The 14402-nt window shown below is 39.9% G+C and overlaps 1 protein-coding gene across 1 annotated transcript in view; it reads left to right on the forward strand.

Annotated features, from left to right (window-relative positions):
- SNW1 (SNW domain containing 1) overlaps positions 1 to 14402 on the forward strand; it is a 16158-nt gene continuing 1756 nt past the window's right edge. The window contains exons 1-12 of the mRNA XM_084287586.1: positions 1 to 80; positions 1110 to 1263; positions 3739 to 3900; positions 7963 to 8058; positions 8151 to 8257; positions 8841 to 8945; positions 9039 to 9108; positions 9792 to 9857; positions 11132 to 11248; positions 11602 to 11743; positions 13406 to 13502; positions 14013 to 14130. Coding sequence (XP_084143712.1) covers positions 67 to 80; positions 1110 to 1263; positions 3739 to 3900; positions 7963 to 8058; positions 8151 to 8257; positions 8841 to 8945; positions 9039 to 9108; positions 9792 to 9857; positions 11132 to 11248; positions 11602 to 11743; positions 13406 to 13502; positions 14013 to 14130 — 1248 coding nt within the window. The 5' untranslated portion in view covers positions 1 to 66. The remainder of the gene's footprint in view (positions 81 to 1109; positions 1264 to 3738; positions 3901 to 7962; positions 8059 to 8150; positions 8258 to 8840; positions 8946 to 9038; positions 9109 to 9791; positions 9858 to 11131; positions 11249 to 11601; positions 11744 to 13405; positions 13503 to 14012; positions 14131 to 14402) is intronic.

Raw genomic sequence — 14402 nt, forward strand, 5'->3', positions numbered from 1 at the left:
CGCAGCAGCGCCCCCCCCCCCCAGCTCCCGCGGCCTGGCTGTGGAGAAGACGGCGGCGGCGGCAAGATGGCGCTCACCAGGTGCGTCCTGTGGGCCCCTCACAGGCCCCTCACGGCCCCCGCTGCCGCCCCCCGGCCTCCCTGCGGCTCCCCGGGCACCGCGGGGGGCTCCGGCCGGCGTTGGGGCTGCGCTCCGGGGCAGCTCTGCCGGGCCGCGGCCCCCCCATAGGCCCCGGGCCTGCTGAGGGGGCCGGGCCGCGGGGCGCTGAGGGGGGCCTGGGGGGGGGGGTTGGGGAGGGGGTGCGGGGGTCTCGCCGCCGTTTGTCACCTCTGCGGGAACGGGGAGCTGTGGGGCCGGGGCTGATGGGAGCCACGGGGCTTTTCCCTGTTGTTTTTTGTCATTACCGAGGGCTGGGGGCTTTGTTGTAAGCTGCTGCCTCGCCTGCTCGCCGCAGCAGCGCGGCTCCGCTGGGCTGGGCTGAAGGGCCGATCTCCCGGGGGCTGAGCGCGGCCTGAAAATACGCGAGCAAGGGCTGCGGGGTCGGCGTGAGCTGGGAAATAGGAAGTTGGGGAAGTGAATTTTGGCTGCTCGACTTCGGCCGGGAGGTGTCTAAGGTTGGGGGGGGAGGCTGTTGACAGGTCTGTTTGGGTCTGTTTGTGGGCCTTTGCCGTGAGAGCAGGGGAGGGAGAGTCGGCTGGACAGTTTTATTTTCTTGTTCGCTGCTGGTGGGAAGAGTACACAGAGGTGTGTGACATTCCTGTTAGAGAATGGCCGTTGTCACACACCAGTTGAAGCAAGACGGAATATGGGTGGATTTAACATCAGATCCTACAGGAGTCTTCCAGAATGCTGAGAAAGTGTGAGCTGCTTTTGCAGCATTTCAGAAAACCTCTCTGGTTTGTGAGAGCAATGCATAAGTTTCATAAGTTGTTTCTAAGTAAGTCTGTGTAGACCTATGGTAGAGAAGATTTAATAATTTAAATACATTTAAATTAGTAGCAGACTCAATGTAGGTTGAGTTTCACTGTGGAAAATTCTGAGAATTAACTTTGTGTCTCTTTTTTTTTTTTTTCTTTTTTTTTTTTTGGTGGCTGCCTATGGATGTGCAGTTTTTTACCAGCTCCAACCCAGCTGTCTCAGGACCAGCTAGAACTAGAAGAAAGAGCAAGAGCTCAGAGATCTAGGCAGACTGCTCTAGTCTCATCACGAAGGGAACCGCCCCCGTATGGTTACCGGAAAGGATGGATACCACGCGTGCTAGAGGTAGATATTTAAACTGATACTGTAGCAGTATGTACGTGTTGATGAGAAAAGAAATATCTTTTCTAGAGGAAAAGTAAACTCTGAGCATCACAAACATAATGCAGAGAATTGTGCACAGCCTTACTACGTGCTGAATTCCCTTCCCGCCTAATGGATGTATTATTGGGCTGGGGGAAGTTGTTGTAATTAACCGAGTTACTTTAAAAGTTTGGTGATAAACAGCCTGTTTCAAGGTTTCTTCTCTTCAGAGGTTGTTTTATGGAAATAGGTCTATGGTACTTTTGGTTTATGGTCTGAGAATGCAGTGATGCTCTGTGAAGGTTATCCGTATCATCCCTCCATCATTAGTTGTTTAATACACGCCCAGATCATAGCTGGAATAAGTGAACAGGTGGATAGCCAAGAACAGAATGCTGTGCGGTTCTGTGTGTATTGTGTTCTTAGGGTAGCAAAAGGTAGCTGCTAGTGGGGGGTCGGGAGGGAGAAATTCATGTTAGAGTTGGGAGAAAACTTATAAATTTGTCAGATGTTCATTGTGTAAGTATGTTACTGGCAGAATGCTTCTGAATGGTGTTTGGTGTGTTTAGCTATAATCCGTGTCACTTCAATGTAATCTCAACCAGAATTGTTAAAAGCTAGAATGGCAAATACAGCTGTATGGTTCCAATTCCAAAGGATTTTGGTACAGTTTTTCCATTGTGAGCCACAAATTGCAGAATTTGAAATGGTATTAGACATAACATCCGAGACCTACTGTGGTGAGTCAAAGGCCAGTACTCTTGGGACAAGGCATGCTCTTCAGGTTTTGATACAATATTTCTTGTATGATCCTGGGTTGTTTCAAAGTGCTTCCATTGCCTGAGTTTTTAACAGCCTTACTCTCATATTTATGAGTTAGTCCCACTGTCTTAAAGATTGATGCAGCACCTTGGTGATCCATTAGTGGTAGATAAGGTGACTTCAAACAGTAATTCCTCTGGTTGTCTGAAATAAAATATTTTTATGGGGTTTCCACATTTAATAAAGCATGTGGTATTAAAATTTATACTTTCACTTCAGTTCTCACCTACACTTTTAATTACTCATGTTAATATTTTCATGTTTATTCTTTCAGGTGTTAGCAAAAACACTTAAGAAGTCAGGTCAGTTTCCAGCATCACTGGGCCACAAAATGATGGACATCTCAAAGGGCTGTTAGGGACTTCCCTTTCTGCCTCATAAACAAATGCAAATTCTTCAGTAGTAGTTGTTTATGAAATACAACCTTTATCCAATGGTCCTAGAATGCCATCATTGAAAAACAGTATCTGTTCGTAGTAGATCCAGTTACGTAAAAAACTCTGAGGAAGGACTGACTTTTGTTCTGGCTGGTACTGGAGCATTGATTCTGTAACTGCTTGCTGAATGTGGGACATCCAGTGGTAGAAGTTAAATACTTGAAGCTGTATGTCAGGGAGCACTTGAAGCTAGCACAGGCATGTCCTGCTTTGGAAGGAAGCCTTCTGCCCAACTGCTCCAGCCTCAGTCCACACTGTTTGTTGCAGTGGTGTTAATTGTTTGGTCCCCTGGTGAATATGGAGGGGGATCTATCTAACTAAGACAACCATTCCTTTCCCTTGGTCTGGTTTGCTCTCAGGCAAAAGCAATGCCATCGCAACAGGGAGTGGGGAGATGCTGGTGCTGCTTTAAGCAAGTGCTTCCTTTGAAGAACTGCTTTTGAACCCATTGCCTGAAGTCAGTCTAGCAGTAGGACCAATTCCGTGTGCGTCTTCAGTGTTACTGAGTCAGGGTGGTCTGTTTGAGGAGGTCTTTATTTTACTTGTGTTCCTCAGAGGCTTTTAGAGCAACAGGTTGAACAAGAGGAGAAATAAACTGTTAAGAATACTGGGCTATTGGGTGCCTGCCCAGTTTCAATGTATTCACATGTCAAAATAAGGAAATAGATAGCTGGCATCCGTGCCATTGTACAGCCATGAGCTGCAGGCTTGAAAGGAATGGAAAGCTTTTTAAATTTCTTCACTTCATTATGGTGCGATAACTAAAATTACAATAGTAGTAATTTTATGATGAAAATCTCTACTGGTTATTTTTTTTTTTTTTTTACTTCCAGCGTTGCTTTATTACAGCAGATAAGTTCTTGGAGTTCTAATTAATAACTTGCATGTGAATTGTTCACGTACTGTCTGTCATATTGTAGTGCCTGCATGTTCGAGTCAGTGATATAGGCTATTTCTCTGTGCAAGAAATAATTCAAGATACTTCTCTGCAAGATGTCTATGCATTTTAATGTCTTTTCTTTTAACAAGTGAAGTTCTGTAGTCAATTGCTCTCTTACAAGCTAATATTGTAAATCTGCTAGAGCATTTACGTTTCATTTTGTTAAAATCAATCCACTGTTTTGTTCCTTTCCCACCAGTGCAAATGTTATGCTATGTGTTTGTCTTTCAGTCATTCACAACTTTTTCTTTTGTGTAGGATTTTGGAGATGGCGGTGCTTTCCCAGAAATTCATGTGGCCCAATATCCACTGGATATGGGCCGAAAGAAGAAAATGTCCAATGCGTTGGCTGTTCAGGTGGATGCAGAAGGAAAAATAAAATACGATGCAATTGCTCGACAAGGACAGTCAAAGGACAAGGTAATATTTTTTTTTTTCAAATGTGTAGATTGGGATGTATACCTGGAGGAGCTATATGTACAGTTGCCAAAATTGCAGAAAGTTGATGTCTGTAGGATTTCATATTTTAACTGTATCTCAGTTGAGTAACAAAAGTGTTACATCTTGTCTATTCTCATCCTGTTTATCCTCGAAGACTGCAACACCTTTCAAAAAGAAATGAGTTCAAATCAATTACACTCCATGCTGTCATACAGATAGAAAGTAGCCTGACAAAATGTAAACAATACAGTGGTAACATTGTTATTGTGGGGACTTTCATTGTATTTTTACCAGACTTTAGTGTCTGGAATTATTTGTCAAGAGGATGATGCTAAAATACTAAATGCATCACAGAACTCTATAAATGTTAAATACTTGATAATAATTAGACGTTTGACTTATCCCAAAATGAAAAAAAAAAATTGTTTGGAGCAGCAGAGATAAGAAGTAACAATCATGCTGGGTTTTTTTTGTTTGTTTGTTTGTTTGTTTGTTTGTTTTTTGGTGGATGCTTTAGGGCAAATAAGGGAGAAAAGAAAAAAGCATAGTTAAACCCCCCAGTTTTTACAACTTTATCAAAATATATCTTCACCTATACGATCAGATTCAATTTTCACATAGTAAACCTGTTTGGATTTGAATACCAGGATCTAAGTATATTTGAAAAAGAACTAGAAGTGATGATAAACTTCAGCACAGAATGACTGATCTTCTGCTGTGCCTTATTGGTTGAGAATTCGGAAACTACTGTAAAGAACATACTCTTTGTGTGCATATAGGCATATTCTCATTTTGTGGCCATACTGAGCAGTACGGCAGAGCTAAGTATCACTTCCATAACTGAGCTCTGTTAGTGGCTGGGCTGGAATTATGGTTTCCTAACTTCCTTTGCTTAGCTCTTCTGGATCAGTTGAATTCTGATTGCGTCCAGATGAATGTAGATGCTAAGATTAAAGACAAAATATTGCGATTTCAGGGAGAGTAAAACTGTGGGAAAATCAGGTATTTGAAACAATTTCACTGGAAGACCTGATATTAGTAAATATGCCGTAGGGAGCAGTTCTTCAGTGAGTATTGAGCTGAATACTGTGAAATATTTTCTGTAAGATAGAGGTTTTGATAGCACAGTGTCCGTAGGATTACATAGAAAAGTTTTATTATCCTGAGAGTAGCAGTCATAATTCAAATATTTCTTCAATCTTAATACTCAAGAGTTAAGAGAAACAGATACTTAGTAGCCCGTAAGAAATAAGATGAAGTTTCTGACACTGTTCTGTGAGCTGCTTGTTTGGTCTGAGTTAAGAAGCAGACTTTGCTTTAGCTACAGTTTATGGATTTTTTTGAAGTTGAATTTAGTGTTCTGCCTTCTTGTAGCGGCAGCAGTTCCATCATCAGGCCCTGTATCTAGGTGGCTTGTCAGCAATTTCTGCTGTTGTACTGGTTCATCTCTCTCGCATCTGTTCCCTTAGATATTTAAAAAATAGTTGCTTCAGAGAATTTTCCTTTAAAAATGCTGACATAATTGAGATAGTCTGACAAGCCTTCTGTTTGGGGCTGGCAGAAAGTCTGCTAGATGTGAAAGACGGGATAATGTTGATAGATCTGGATGCACGACCTTACGGATCTGGGGATGCAGTTCCATGTGGTTATCCAGAGGAAAGACTTCCAGCACTATGGCTAGCTCTTGTGCTGCTGTGAATTCTGCCAATACTTCCTGTACTCGCATGACTGGAAGACAGGCTAAAATAAGGCTTGGGGAATCAATAATTGACATGCAATGGTGAAACTAATGCTCTGTCTCCTTAAAAGGAGAAAAAAAAAAAAAAGGATATGTAATTGCTTGCTGCATTTTTATTAGGACAGAAAAGAGAGTGAAATTAAGGAATGGAATTATTAGGTCCATTACTTGTTTCCCGGCAAAAGTGGTTTTTCTATGCAGGAGATAGGTTTCTTCTTTCTGGTCCAAGGCTGTGGCTTAGACATGAATGGAGAAAAAAGGACCACAAATCTTGTCTACGGTTTTCTCTCAAGATTGTGAATTCAGTTGAAACATTCATAAGGGAATAGTTCCAATGCTGAAGGAACTCCTGTCACAGCAAGGGGACAGGTTAAGAGAACATGAATAGAACTAAAATAATTTCAAAAGTACTTGTTACTCATAACTTATTCACCTTCCTCACAGAGTTTGATTTGAGAGCTTGTTGCCTGTTTTTTTTCTTCTGTGGTATGCTTATCAGGCTTCCAAACAGCGTTGTAACAACTTCTGAGGTGTTACATGCCTCATACGGAGGAATCAGAGGAAGGCACTCATTCTGCAAGGCTTAATAGTAGCTTCTTGACTTACATGTAAGATTGATGAGTGCTGTACAGAGCTCTTCTGGATATATAGAATAAAATGTATTGAGAGCAGGGATTTAAGTGTTAAATGAAGAACGTTCTGTCAAGACACTTGCCTCTATCAGATATCTTGTGGGAACTCTGAATGCGATTGATGACTAAATCCTACCATGAGATAGTTAGGTAAGATTGTTCTTTTTCTGCTGTTACGATGGCATGTAGATTTCTAATTGCTGCCTGTTAAGGCTGCCTCATCCAGAAAAAGAATTGTCTGTCTGTACCAAAAATTGAGCGTTTCATTTGTGGCTAGGAGATTCTGCTTTTCAGGCCAATGCTTCCTTTTAAATTCCCTACATGAAAAATGGTAGGGAATGAGCATATTACAGTATCAAACGGACCCAGTTTCCTCTTGATCCTGGATCAATAAAACGTCTGAATTTTCATGTTAAAATGGTGTAAATGTCTAGAAAAACATCACAGTGCAACAACATCTTTCATTTGCCTGTCTGTATCACCTCAGAAAAAGGACTCCAGTTAGGACATGCAAGTGTGTCGGGTTTTGATGAAGACAAAATATTTGGTGGTTTCAGGCAAATTTCATACATGTTATTGATTTCTTCCACATTACTGCAGCTTTCCATTAGCATGCATTATTTCGGTGTTTAACTAGTTCATGTAACTCATTTGTACCTCAGTATGCTGTAGTTTTGAGGGAGCCTCTTAGATTTTTTTTCCTACTATGTCTTCTGGGATAATCTGAGTTCTTTCAGCATACCTGGTTCTTTGGGCAGCGAGACATCTGGATTTAGAATTAGAGGACCACTGCTCTGCAGTTGTCCTTCATTCAGCCTTTAAGATGCCGCAATATTGTTTATACTAATAGAAAAGATTAAAATTTTGTGAGTGAAAGATGAGAAGCAGTAAATGGCTCATGTGTCAAATTAATACTGAGGCTAAAGGTCTGTTTCATAGTTGGACATGCACTTTATAATAAACTTGAAATAATAGCTATAATAACTTTTAACTTTTTGAATTAAGACTCTCTGATGTTATTTGTTGGATTAATGTGAAACATTAGTGCAGTGTATTAGCGCTTTTCCCCCTGTAATTATCTGATAACATTCTTTCCATACATTGTAAATTGGGACTTAAAAGCTGGTGACAGCTAGGTGCGTGTTCTATAAAGATTGAACTGCCTGTATAAGGGGAAGTGTCAAGAAAAGACTTCTTGAACATTTTTTTTCCAAGAACATAGAAATGTAATGAAGTGAAAAATTCTAGATACTGAAAAAGACATGTATGAAAATCTTAAGGAATCTTTGAAAACAGAAATGTAAACTTGAATTTTCTGTTTGTTTTGGAGCCTGAAGAAGAAGCATAGGAAAAGGAAGCAGGAAACTGTCTAATTTCCATTCTGAAAGTGATTTATGTAATTCTATTTCATCAGATGGTTGTTGGTTTTTTTTGTTTGTTTGTTTTTGCGAATATCCCATCTGTAAATCGGACTGAAGAGTACGTTCTTATTCTGTGGAAGTCATTGAGTAATATGTAATTGTATACAATAAATGCATTACAGTTAATTGTTCTATACTGTTGTATACAATTTAATTAATACCCAGAACTTAATCAAGGCCTGAAATATTCCTTTGAAATACTTCAATTTATTTGTGTTCTCCAGCACTAATAAAATATGTTGTCTTTCAGATTATTTACAGCAAATACACGGATCTTGTCCCAAAAGAGGTCATGAATGTGGATGATCCTGAACTGCAAAGACCAGATGAGGAGACAATTAGAGAGGTATCATAGGCACTGATGTGCCTGGTTATTGGAAGTACATTGTATGTCTTGCATATTTGATGAGGTGCATACTGTGGCATTTTTGCCTTCAGATAACAGAGAAGACAAGAGCAGCCTTGGAGAAATCAGTCTCACAGAAAATTGCAGCAGCCATGCCAGTTCGAGCAGCTGACAAATTAGCTCCTGCACAGTACATCCGGTATGTATTGCTGGTGCATGTGTATGACATTACATATAAAATCAGAATGTTCCTTTAATTTATGAGAACAGAAATTCCTCTTAAATTCTTTTTTTCTGTAGGTAGGATGAAACTTGTTTGTGTATTTTGAATTAACCTGCTGATGACAACAGAGTTTGAAGTGTGCTGAAGTATGTCAACGTGTCATGAGTTGTGGCACTTAAGGAGGCTTATTGCTTTAGCAACAAAATACAGATTTGTCAGGGAGGACTATGAATGATGCTGCCCTGAAAAAAAAAAAAAAAAAAAAGGAAATAATAATATGGAAATATTAGGAAGCTGGTCCTTGTTTATAATGACTTCCTGAATCTGGGTTGAGGCAGGAGAGCATGGCCCTGGGAAGATGCATTCTGTCTAGTGTAGTTGATTATCTGCATATAGTCCAGTGCAGTTACCAGCTCCTGGCATTTACAGTGGAAGAGTCTTTAACTGGTGTGGATAGAATTAAAATGCCACTAGAGCAGTAAATTGAATAAAATCTGAGGTGGGAAGGGAATACCCAGCTGGCTGCCTGCAGAGAGTTGAAGCGCTTTGTTTTATCCAGGTACACACCATCGCAGCAAGGCGTTGCCTTCAACTCTGGAGCAAAACAGAGAGTTATTCGGATGGTGGAAATGCAGAAGGATCCTATGGAGCCTCCAAGATTCAAGTAAGTAGTCAAAACTTCATAAAAAAAGAAAAAAAGATTCTCAAGTATATTCCCATACAACATGCTCATAGCAGTTTTTTGTTACTTGTTCAGAATTAACAAGAAGATTCCACGTGGACCACCTTCTCCTCCAGCGCCTGTAATGCATTCTCCCAGTAGAAAGGTATGAAATACCATAGCTATTCTAATTTTTAACTTGTAGGTGGATTCCCAAATTCTGCTTTGATCCAGTTCATTTCTGTGCACCTTCTCTTCCTTGTCCTTTTAATATGATGTTAAGTGATAGATTGGTGCCCAACAAAGACTATTTTTTCATTTGGATGGTTCCAAAACTACCTCTTTTCTTATGTAACTTGTCAAAGCTTGAGTAGGTTTCCTATGTATTTTATGCAGGTCTTCATTGCTGGGGTTCTCTGTGGTGTGAATGAGTAGACAAACTCTAGCCTTGGTATACTCATGCTACTCATAAACAAGACATAAGGCTTTTCTTGTATTGTGAAGGATTATCTTCTCTCTGAGAGATGAGTGTAGTGGTTCTTCAGTTTTTTACAAGTTGAACTGCCATTAAGTTTTCAAGTGTTAACAAGCTGGCTGTAAGTTCTGGTCTGTGGTGACAGTTCAAGAGGGTGGCTGAATAGCTATGTTGTAACTTTCTTCAGTGTTATCAAAGGTACAGTGCAGAAATGAACATTTCCTTGCTGCTAAGAAGAGTTGTTTTCTTGTAGCAGTGTCCTGAAACTTGTACTCCAAATGATGTCAATAGTTTTATAGCTGCCTTTAAGAAAGAAAACAGTCTGTCCTTTTGCTATAAATCTAAAGATGACTTTGCTTTCTCTCCTCTATCAGATGACTGTGAAAGAGCAACAAGAGTGGAAAATTCCTCCGTGCATTTCAAACTGGAAAAATGCAAAGGTAATTAAGTTGTCATAAAATCACCTTTCTAATGCTGCACCTTAGTGGGGGACATCTCTGAATGATGTACAGCCTGAATAATACTGGTTTTAAATCCCGAGAGTGACACAAACTGGCTTCTTCCAGCGTGCAGAACATGCAATTGTACAGCTCAGTTTTTTTCTTTCTGGCATATTAGAGTTGTCAAATTGACAACAGTATAGAGCAGAGAGAATATATTACTTCATGGCTGAGATTATACATTTTGAGAGGAAAAAAATTACATTAGTTAAAATCCCTATAATAGTGCACTATGTGGAGGCTGAAACTAAAGTCTTTGGAGCTCACAAAGTAAGCCCGTCTACACTGAAAAAGGGAAAGGTAGTTTTTAGAGAACCAAGCATGTTTCTTTTTAGTGTTGCAGTCGGTCTCTGGAAAGTTACCCTTTTGGTGTTATTGCATTAATTTATCCTCATTAGTGGTTAGCTTAGCTATTTTTATTTCTTATTTGAGTAGGTATGTCCTATACCTTCATTTTTCTTCAGTAGCTAAGTTTCTGTTCAGAGAGAAGGAGAATTTATAATATCCTGCAATGACCAGTCTAATTGTTCTCAAACATAACAAGCTGTTGTTGTGAGGAGGCCTTTCTGAATGGAGGAAGGAAAAGCTGCCTGTTTTGATGTTATTTTTCTACCCAAACACAGCTGTATAACTGGGACTGACACTGATTAGTAGATCGAATTTTAGGTTACAGATGCTAATACCAAAGCAAAAAATGTGTAGAGCTCTCTAAAGAATCTTAAAATATCTTCTATAAATACTTCCAGTTTTCAGCTTCTAAAGGCAAAGCTGGCATTTAGTGTCTTTTGCTTTTGCTAACAGCTTTGCCCCTTACTTTCCCATTTTTGAATCATCTGACTTCTTTGTAGGTATGAAAACAGTTTGGGGAAAGTTTTAAGCACAAACAGTAAAACCGTGTAGACTAAGAAATCTAATACCTGTAGTTCTTAACACAAAAAGTGGAGCTTATTAATCAAAAACTCATTCTCATTTTTATGAAGATGCAACTTGAAGGGAAAATACGATCTAGATTTGAGATGGGGTGGAATTGGAGGGAAGCTTAATACTGCCTGGTATGAATCTGGAGTACATATAAAAGAGGTTTATTGCAGCCTATTTATGAATGGCCAAGTTCTGTGTTTTGTGTTGTGTTTTTTCCTTACACAATGAATCTAATAGCTTGCTATTAAAAATGTCAATGTCTGTGATTAACCGCCTATCTGTTTCCACTTTAGGGTTACACAATTCCATTAGACAAGCGTCTGGCTGCAGATGGCAGAGGATTGCAGACCGTTCATATTAATGAAAACTTTGCCAAGCTCGCTGAGGCTCTCTATATAGCTGACAGAAAGGTCAGGTGGTTGTTGAAACTGTTCTCTTTCATGTGGTTTTAACCTTCATTATATGTTTATTTCCTTGAGAAAATCAACTGGGAATAGGCTATAGCATTTTGGTCTGTCCTGCTTCTGGACTTCCATAAGGTTTCATCCCCGGTATCTTTGAGTCAGTGGCTCAGTGTGGGGTTAAATTATTAGATGTTGTGTCTATTTCTTCTCAGCTTGAAGGACTGTGCTTATCTGGCTTTGAACTTTAACTTTATAGCTCAGTTCCTTCCCTGTTTACTGTGTAGTTCTAGGACAGATGATCTGCTTGCATCCCAGGTGTTAGCTTTCTGTCATTTTAACTAGGGGTCTTATGTGTACAGGCTCGTGAGGCTGTAGAGATGCGTGCCCAGGTGGAGAGGAAAATGGCTCAGAAAGAAAAGGAGAAACATGAGGAAAAGCTCCGAGAAATGGCCCAAAAAGCAAGGGAGAGAAGAGCTGGGATCAAAACCCATGTTGAAAAAGGTACATTTCTTTGTTACTAAAAAACTATGGTGTTGTTTGTTTGTTTTTTTTAACACTTTTTGAAGTGCATGTTTGCAGAAATAACCTCAGAATTTATAATACTTAAATGTCAACTTTAACCATGACATCTCTTCTTATGTCTTCACTTCGACAGTCAGTGTGTTTGGTTACTTAGTGGGGGTCTGTTTTGGTGGGATCTGAGTTTAATACACTGCTGTGAGGTTGAGTGTATACAGGTTTAGGACTTCGAGAAATTCATAATTGCAACTGGATTGGTACATGTAATGGCTTTCGTGGACTGCTATAATTGATATTTTTTCAGAAAACAATTGTTCTGACTTCATCTGAGAACTAAACCATCTTTAAGTTTTCAAAGATAGTAAATAATAATTTGTTTCTCATATTATTATACCTGGTCGTATAGAGCTATAGTAATGTTGACCACTAGGCCCAAAATCTAATAACCTAAATCATAACCACTGTGATAAGTCTTATGTCTTGATTTAAATTACATTTCAAAGATCAAGGTGTTGAATTTACAGAGCAGTTCTCTTACTTTGCTAAAAGGTGGAGGATATGGTCATACAGTAGCAAATACTGCAGCTGGGGTGGACTAACCTCTCTCCAACAGTGCAGGCAGGGGGACTGGCAGGCTGGAGAGCAGCTCTGCTGAAAAACACCTGGGAGTGCTGAACATAAGCCAGCAGTGTGCCCTGGCAGTAGCAATATTGTAAGGGGCATACTAAGCTGCATCAGCAGGAATGTAGGCATGAGGTTAAGGAAAGGAGTAGCTTCTCTTTGCTTATCATCTGTTAGACTGCATCTGGAATGTGGTACAAGATGGACATTGATAAACTGGAGTGAGTTTAGTGGAGGGTCGCCAAAATGGTCAGGTGGCTGGAGCATCTCCATAGTAAGATGCTGAGAGGAATGAAGCTTGTTCTGCCTGGGGAAGAGATGGCTTGGGGGTACCTGATGGAAGTCTTCTTACAAGGAGATCAACAGCTACCCAGTGGAAGAATGAGATAGTAGGCAAAATTTGAAGTGGGACATTCCAGCTGTGTATCAGGACAAGAGTTTTCACCATAAGGACAACAACCAGTGGAAAGAGTTGTCCAGAGAGGTAGTCTCTGTCCTTGGAGGGTTTACAGACCAAAGTAGACAGAGCTCAGAGCAATCTGGTTTGATTTCAGCATTGATCCTGCTTTGAGCAGGAGGCTGAAATAGACGCTCCTTCCAATCCAAGTGATTGAGTGATACTGGGTCACAGAAGGTTCTTCGAAGTGCTTAGATGCCTGTGGTTGAACAATATTTTTATACTGACATGTAATAGAAATAAGTGTATGATACAATTGCCTGTGGGTTTTCAGGATATTCATGTGTAGATGGATGGACAAGTATTCTAAGGCATTTTAAGTTGGGAAAACGTAGTTGTTGGATATGCCTGCTTGGGGTCTCTTGTCAAGGACAGTTAACTGCTTGTGGCATGAGAAAGTTTTCCATGTGATGTTTATTTAAAATGTAACATGTAACATGTAACAGTGCTAAGGGCCACTTCTCTTTTGGAAATGCATACTAAATTCATCACTGTGCCAATATTTGTGCCATAGTTAATTCAGACTTCAGTAGTTGTGTATAATGAGCAATTTTGCATTTGTTCAGAGGATGGAGAAGCTAGAGAAAGGGATGAAATAAGACATGACCGGCGCAAAGAGAGGCAGCATGACAGGAATCTCTCCAGGGCAGCCCCTGACAAAAGGTGAGTCACAGTGATACATCCTGTATTTTCAGTGAGATCTGACCAGCATCAGTGGCTTTATTCCTTAAAGCTGATCGTTGGAAGTGAGCTTAGATTTATGAATGTAGGTTCAAGCATCTTGTTTCTCTCAGCCAGTAAGATCTCTGAGTCTAAATGGCTTCTGTATGCTTAAAATCTCTAATATATTAAAATTAGATTGCACAGCCTTTCTAGGATATAATGAACACTGTTTCATGAAAAAAATAAATATGACATGTAGACCAAATCAGCTTGATATAAATTGCAGACAGTGGAAAGTAAATTTAAATATTAATCCGAGCTGAACATAACTTTGCAAATGTTTCCTTTTCTAGGAGACAAATTTTAAATGTTACCTAGTAAAGAACAGTAATGGCTAACATATGGTATCTGGGGCAAATTGTTAGCAGCTAATACAAAATTGGCTTCTAGCTGAGTGTATCAACAAGTATGATTTATCTGACTTAATTTTTATTAAAATTTTAAATTCAGGTCAAAGCTGCAGAGAAATGAAAACAGAGATATCAGTGAAGTTATTGCCCTAGGGGTACCCAACCCTAGGCCATCCAATGAAGTCCAATATGACCAGAGGCTGTTCAACCAGACCAAGGTAAAAATACCTTTTCACAGCTGTGTATTTTTCTATGAGAACACACCAACAGTTCATCCTGCCCTAGAGAGCATGGCTAGAGTCCTAAAGGGACCTTGTTTTTACAGATGGTGTGGATGAGCTCTGAAAGACATCTCTACATAACTAGTAGCAAACTACTGATCTTCCTTATCCATAGCTGATGCCACAAAAATGAGATATTCAAAATGTATAGCTGGATTAAAGTGGATTGGGTTTGTGGGGAGAAAGTGTATGTGGGGGTTGTTTTTGCC

Source organism: Netta rufina (assembly GCF_964035555.1).
Source record: "Netta rufina genome assembly, chromosome: 5".
In the NCBI taxonomy this organism is placed as follows: Eukaryota; Metazoa; Chordata; class Aves; order Anseriformes; family Anatidae; genus Netta; species Netta rufina.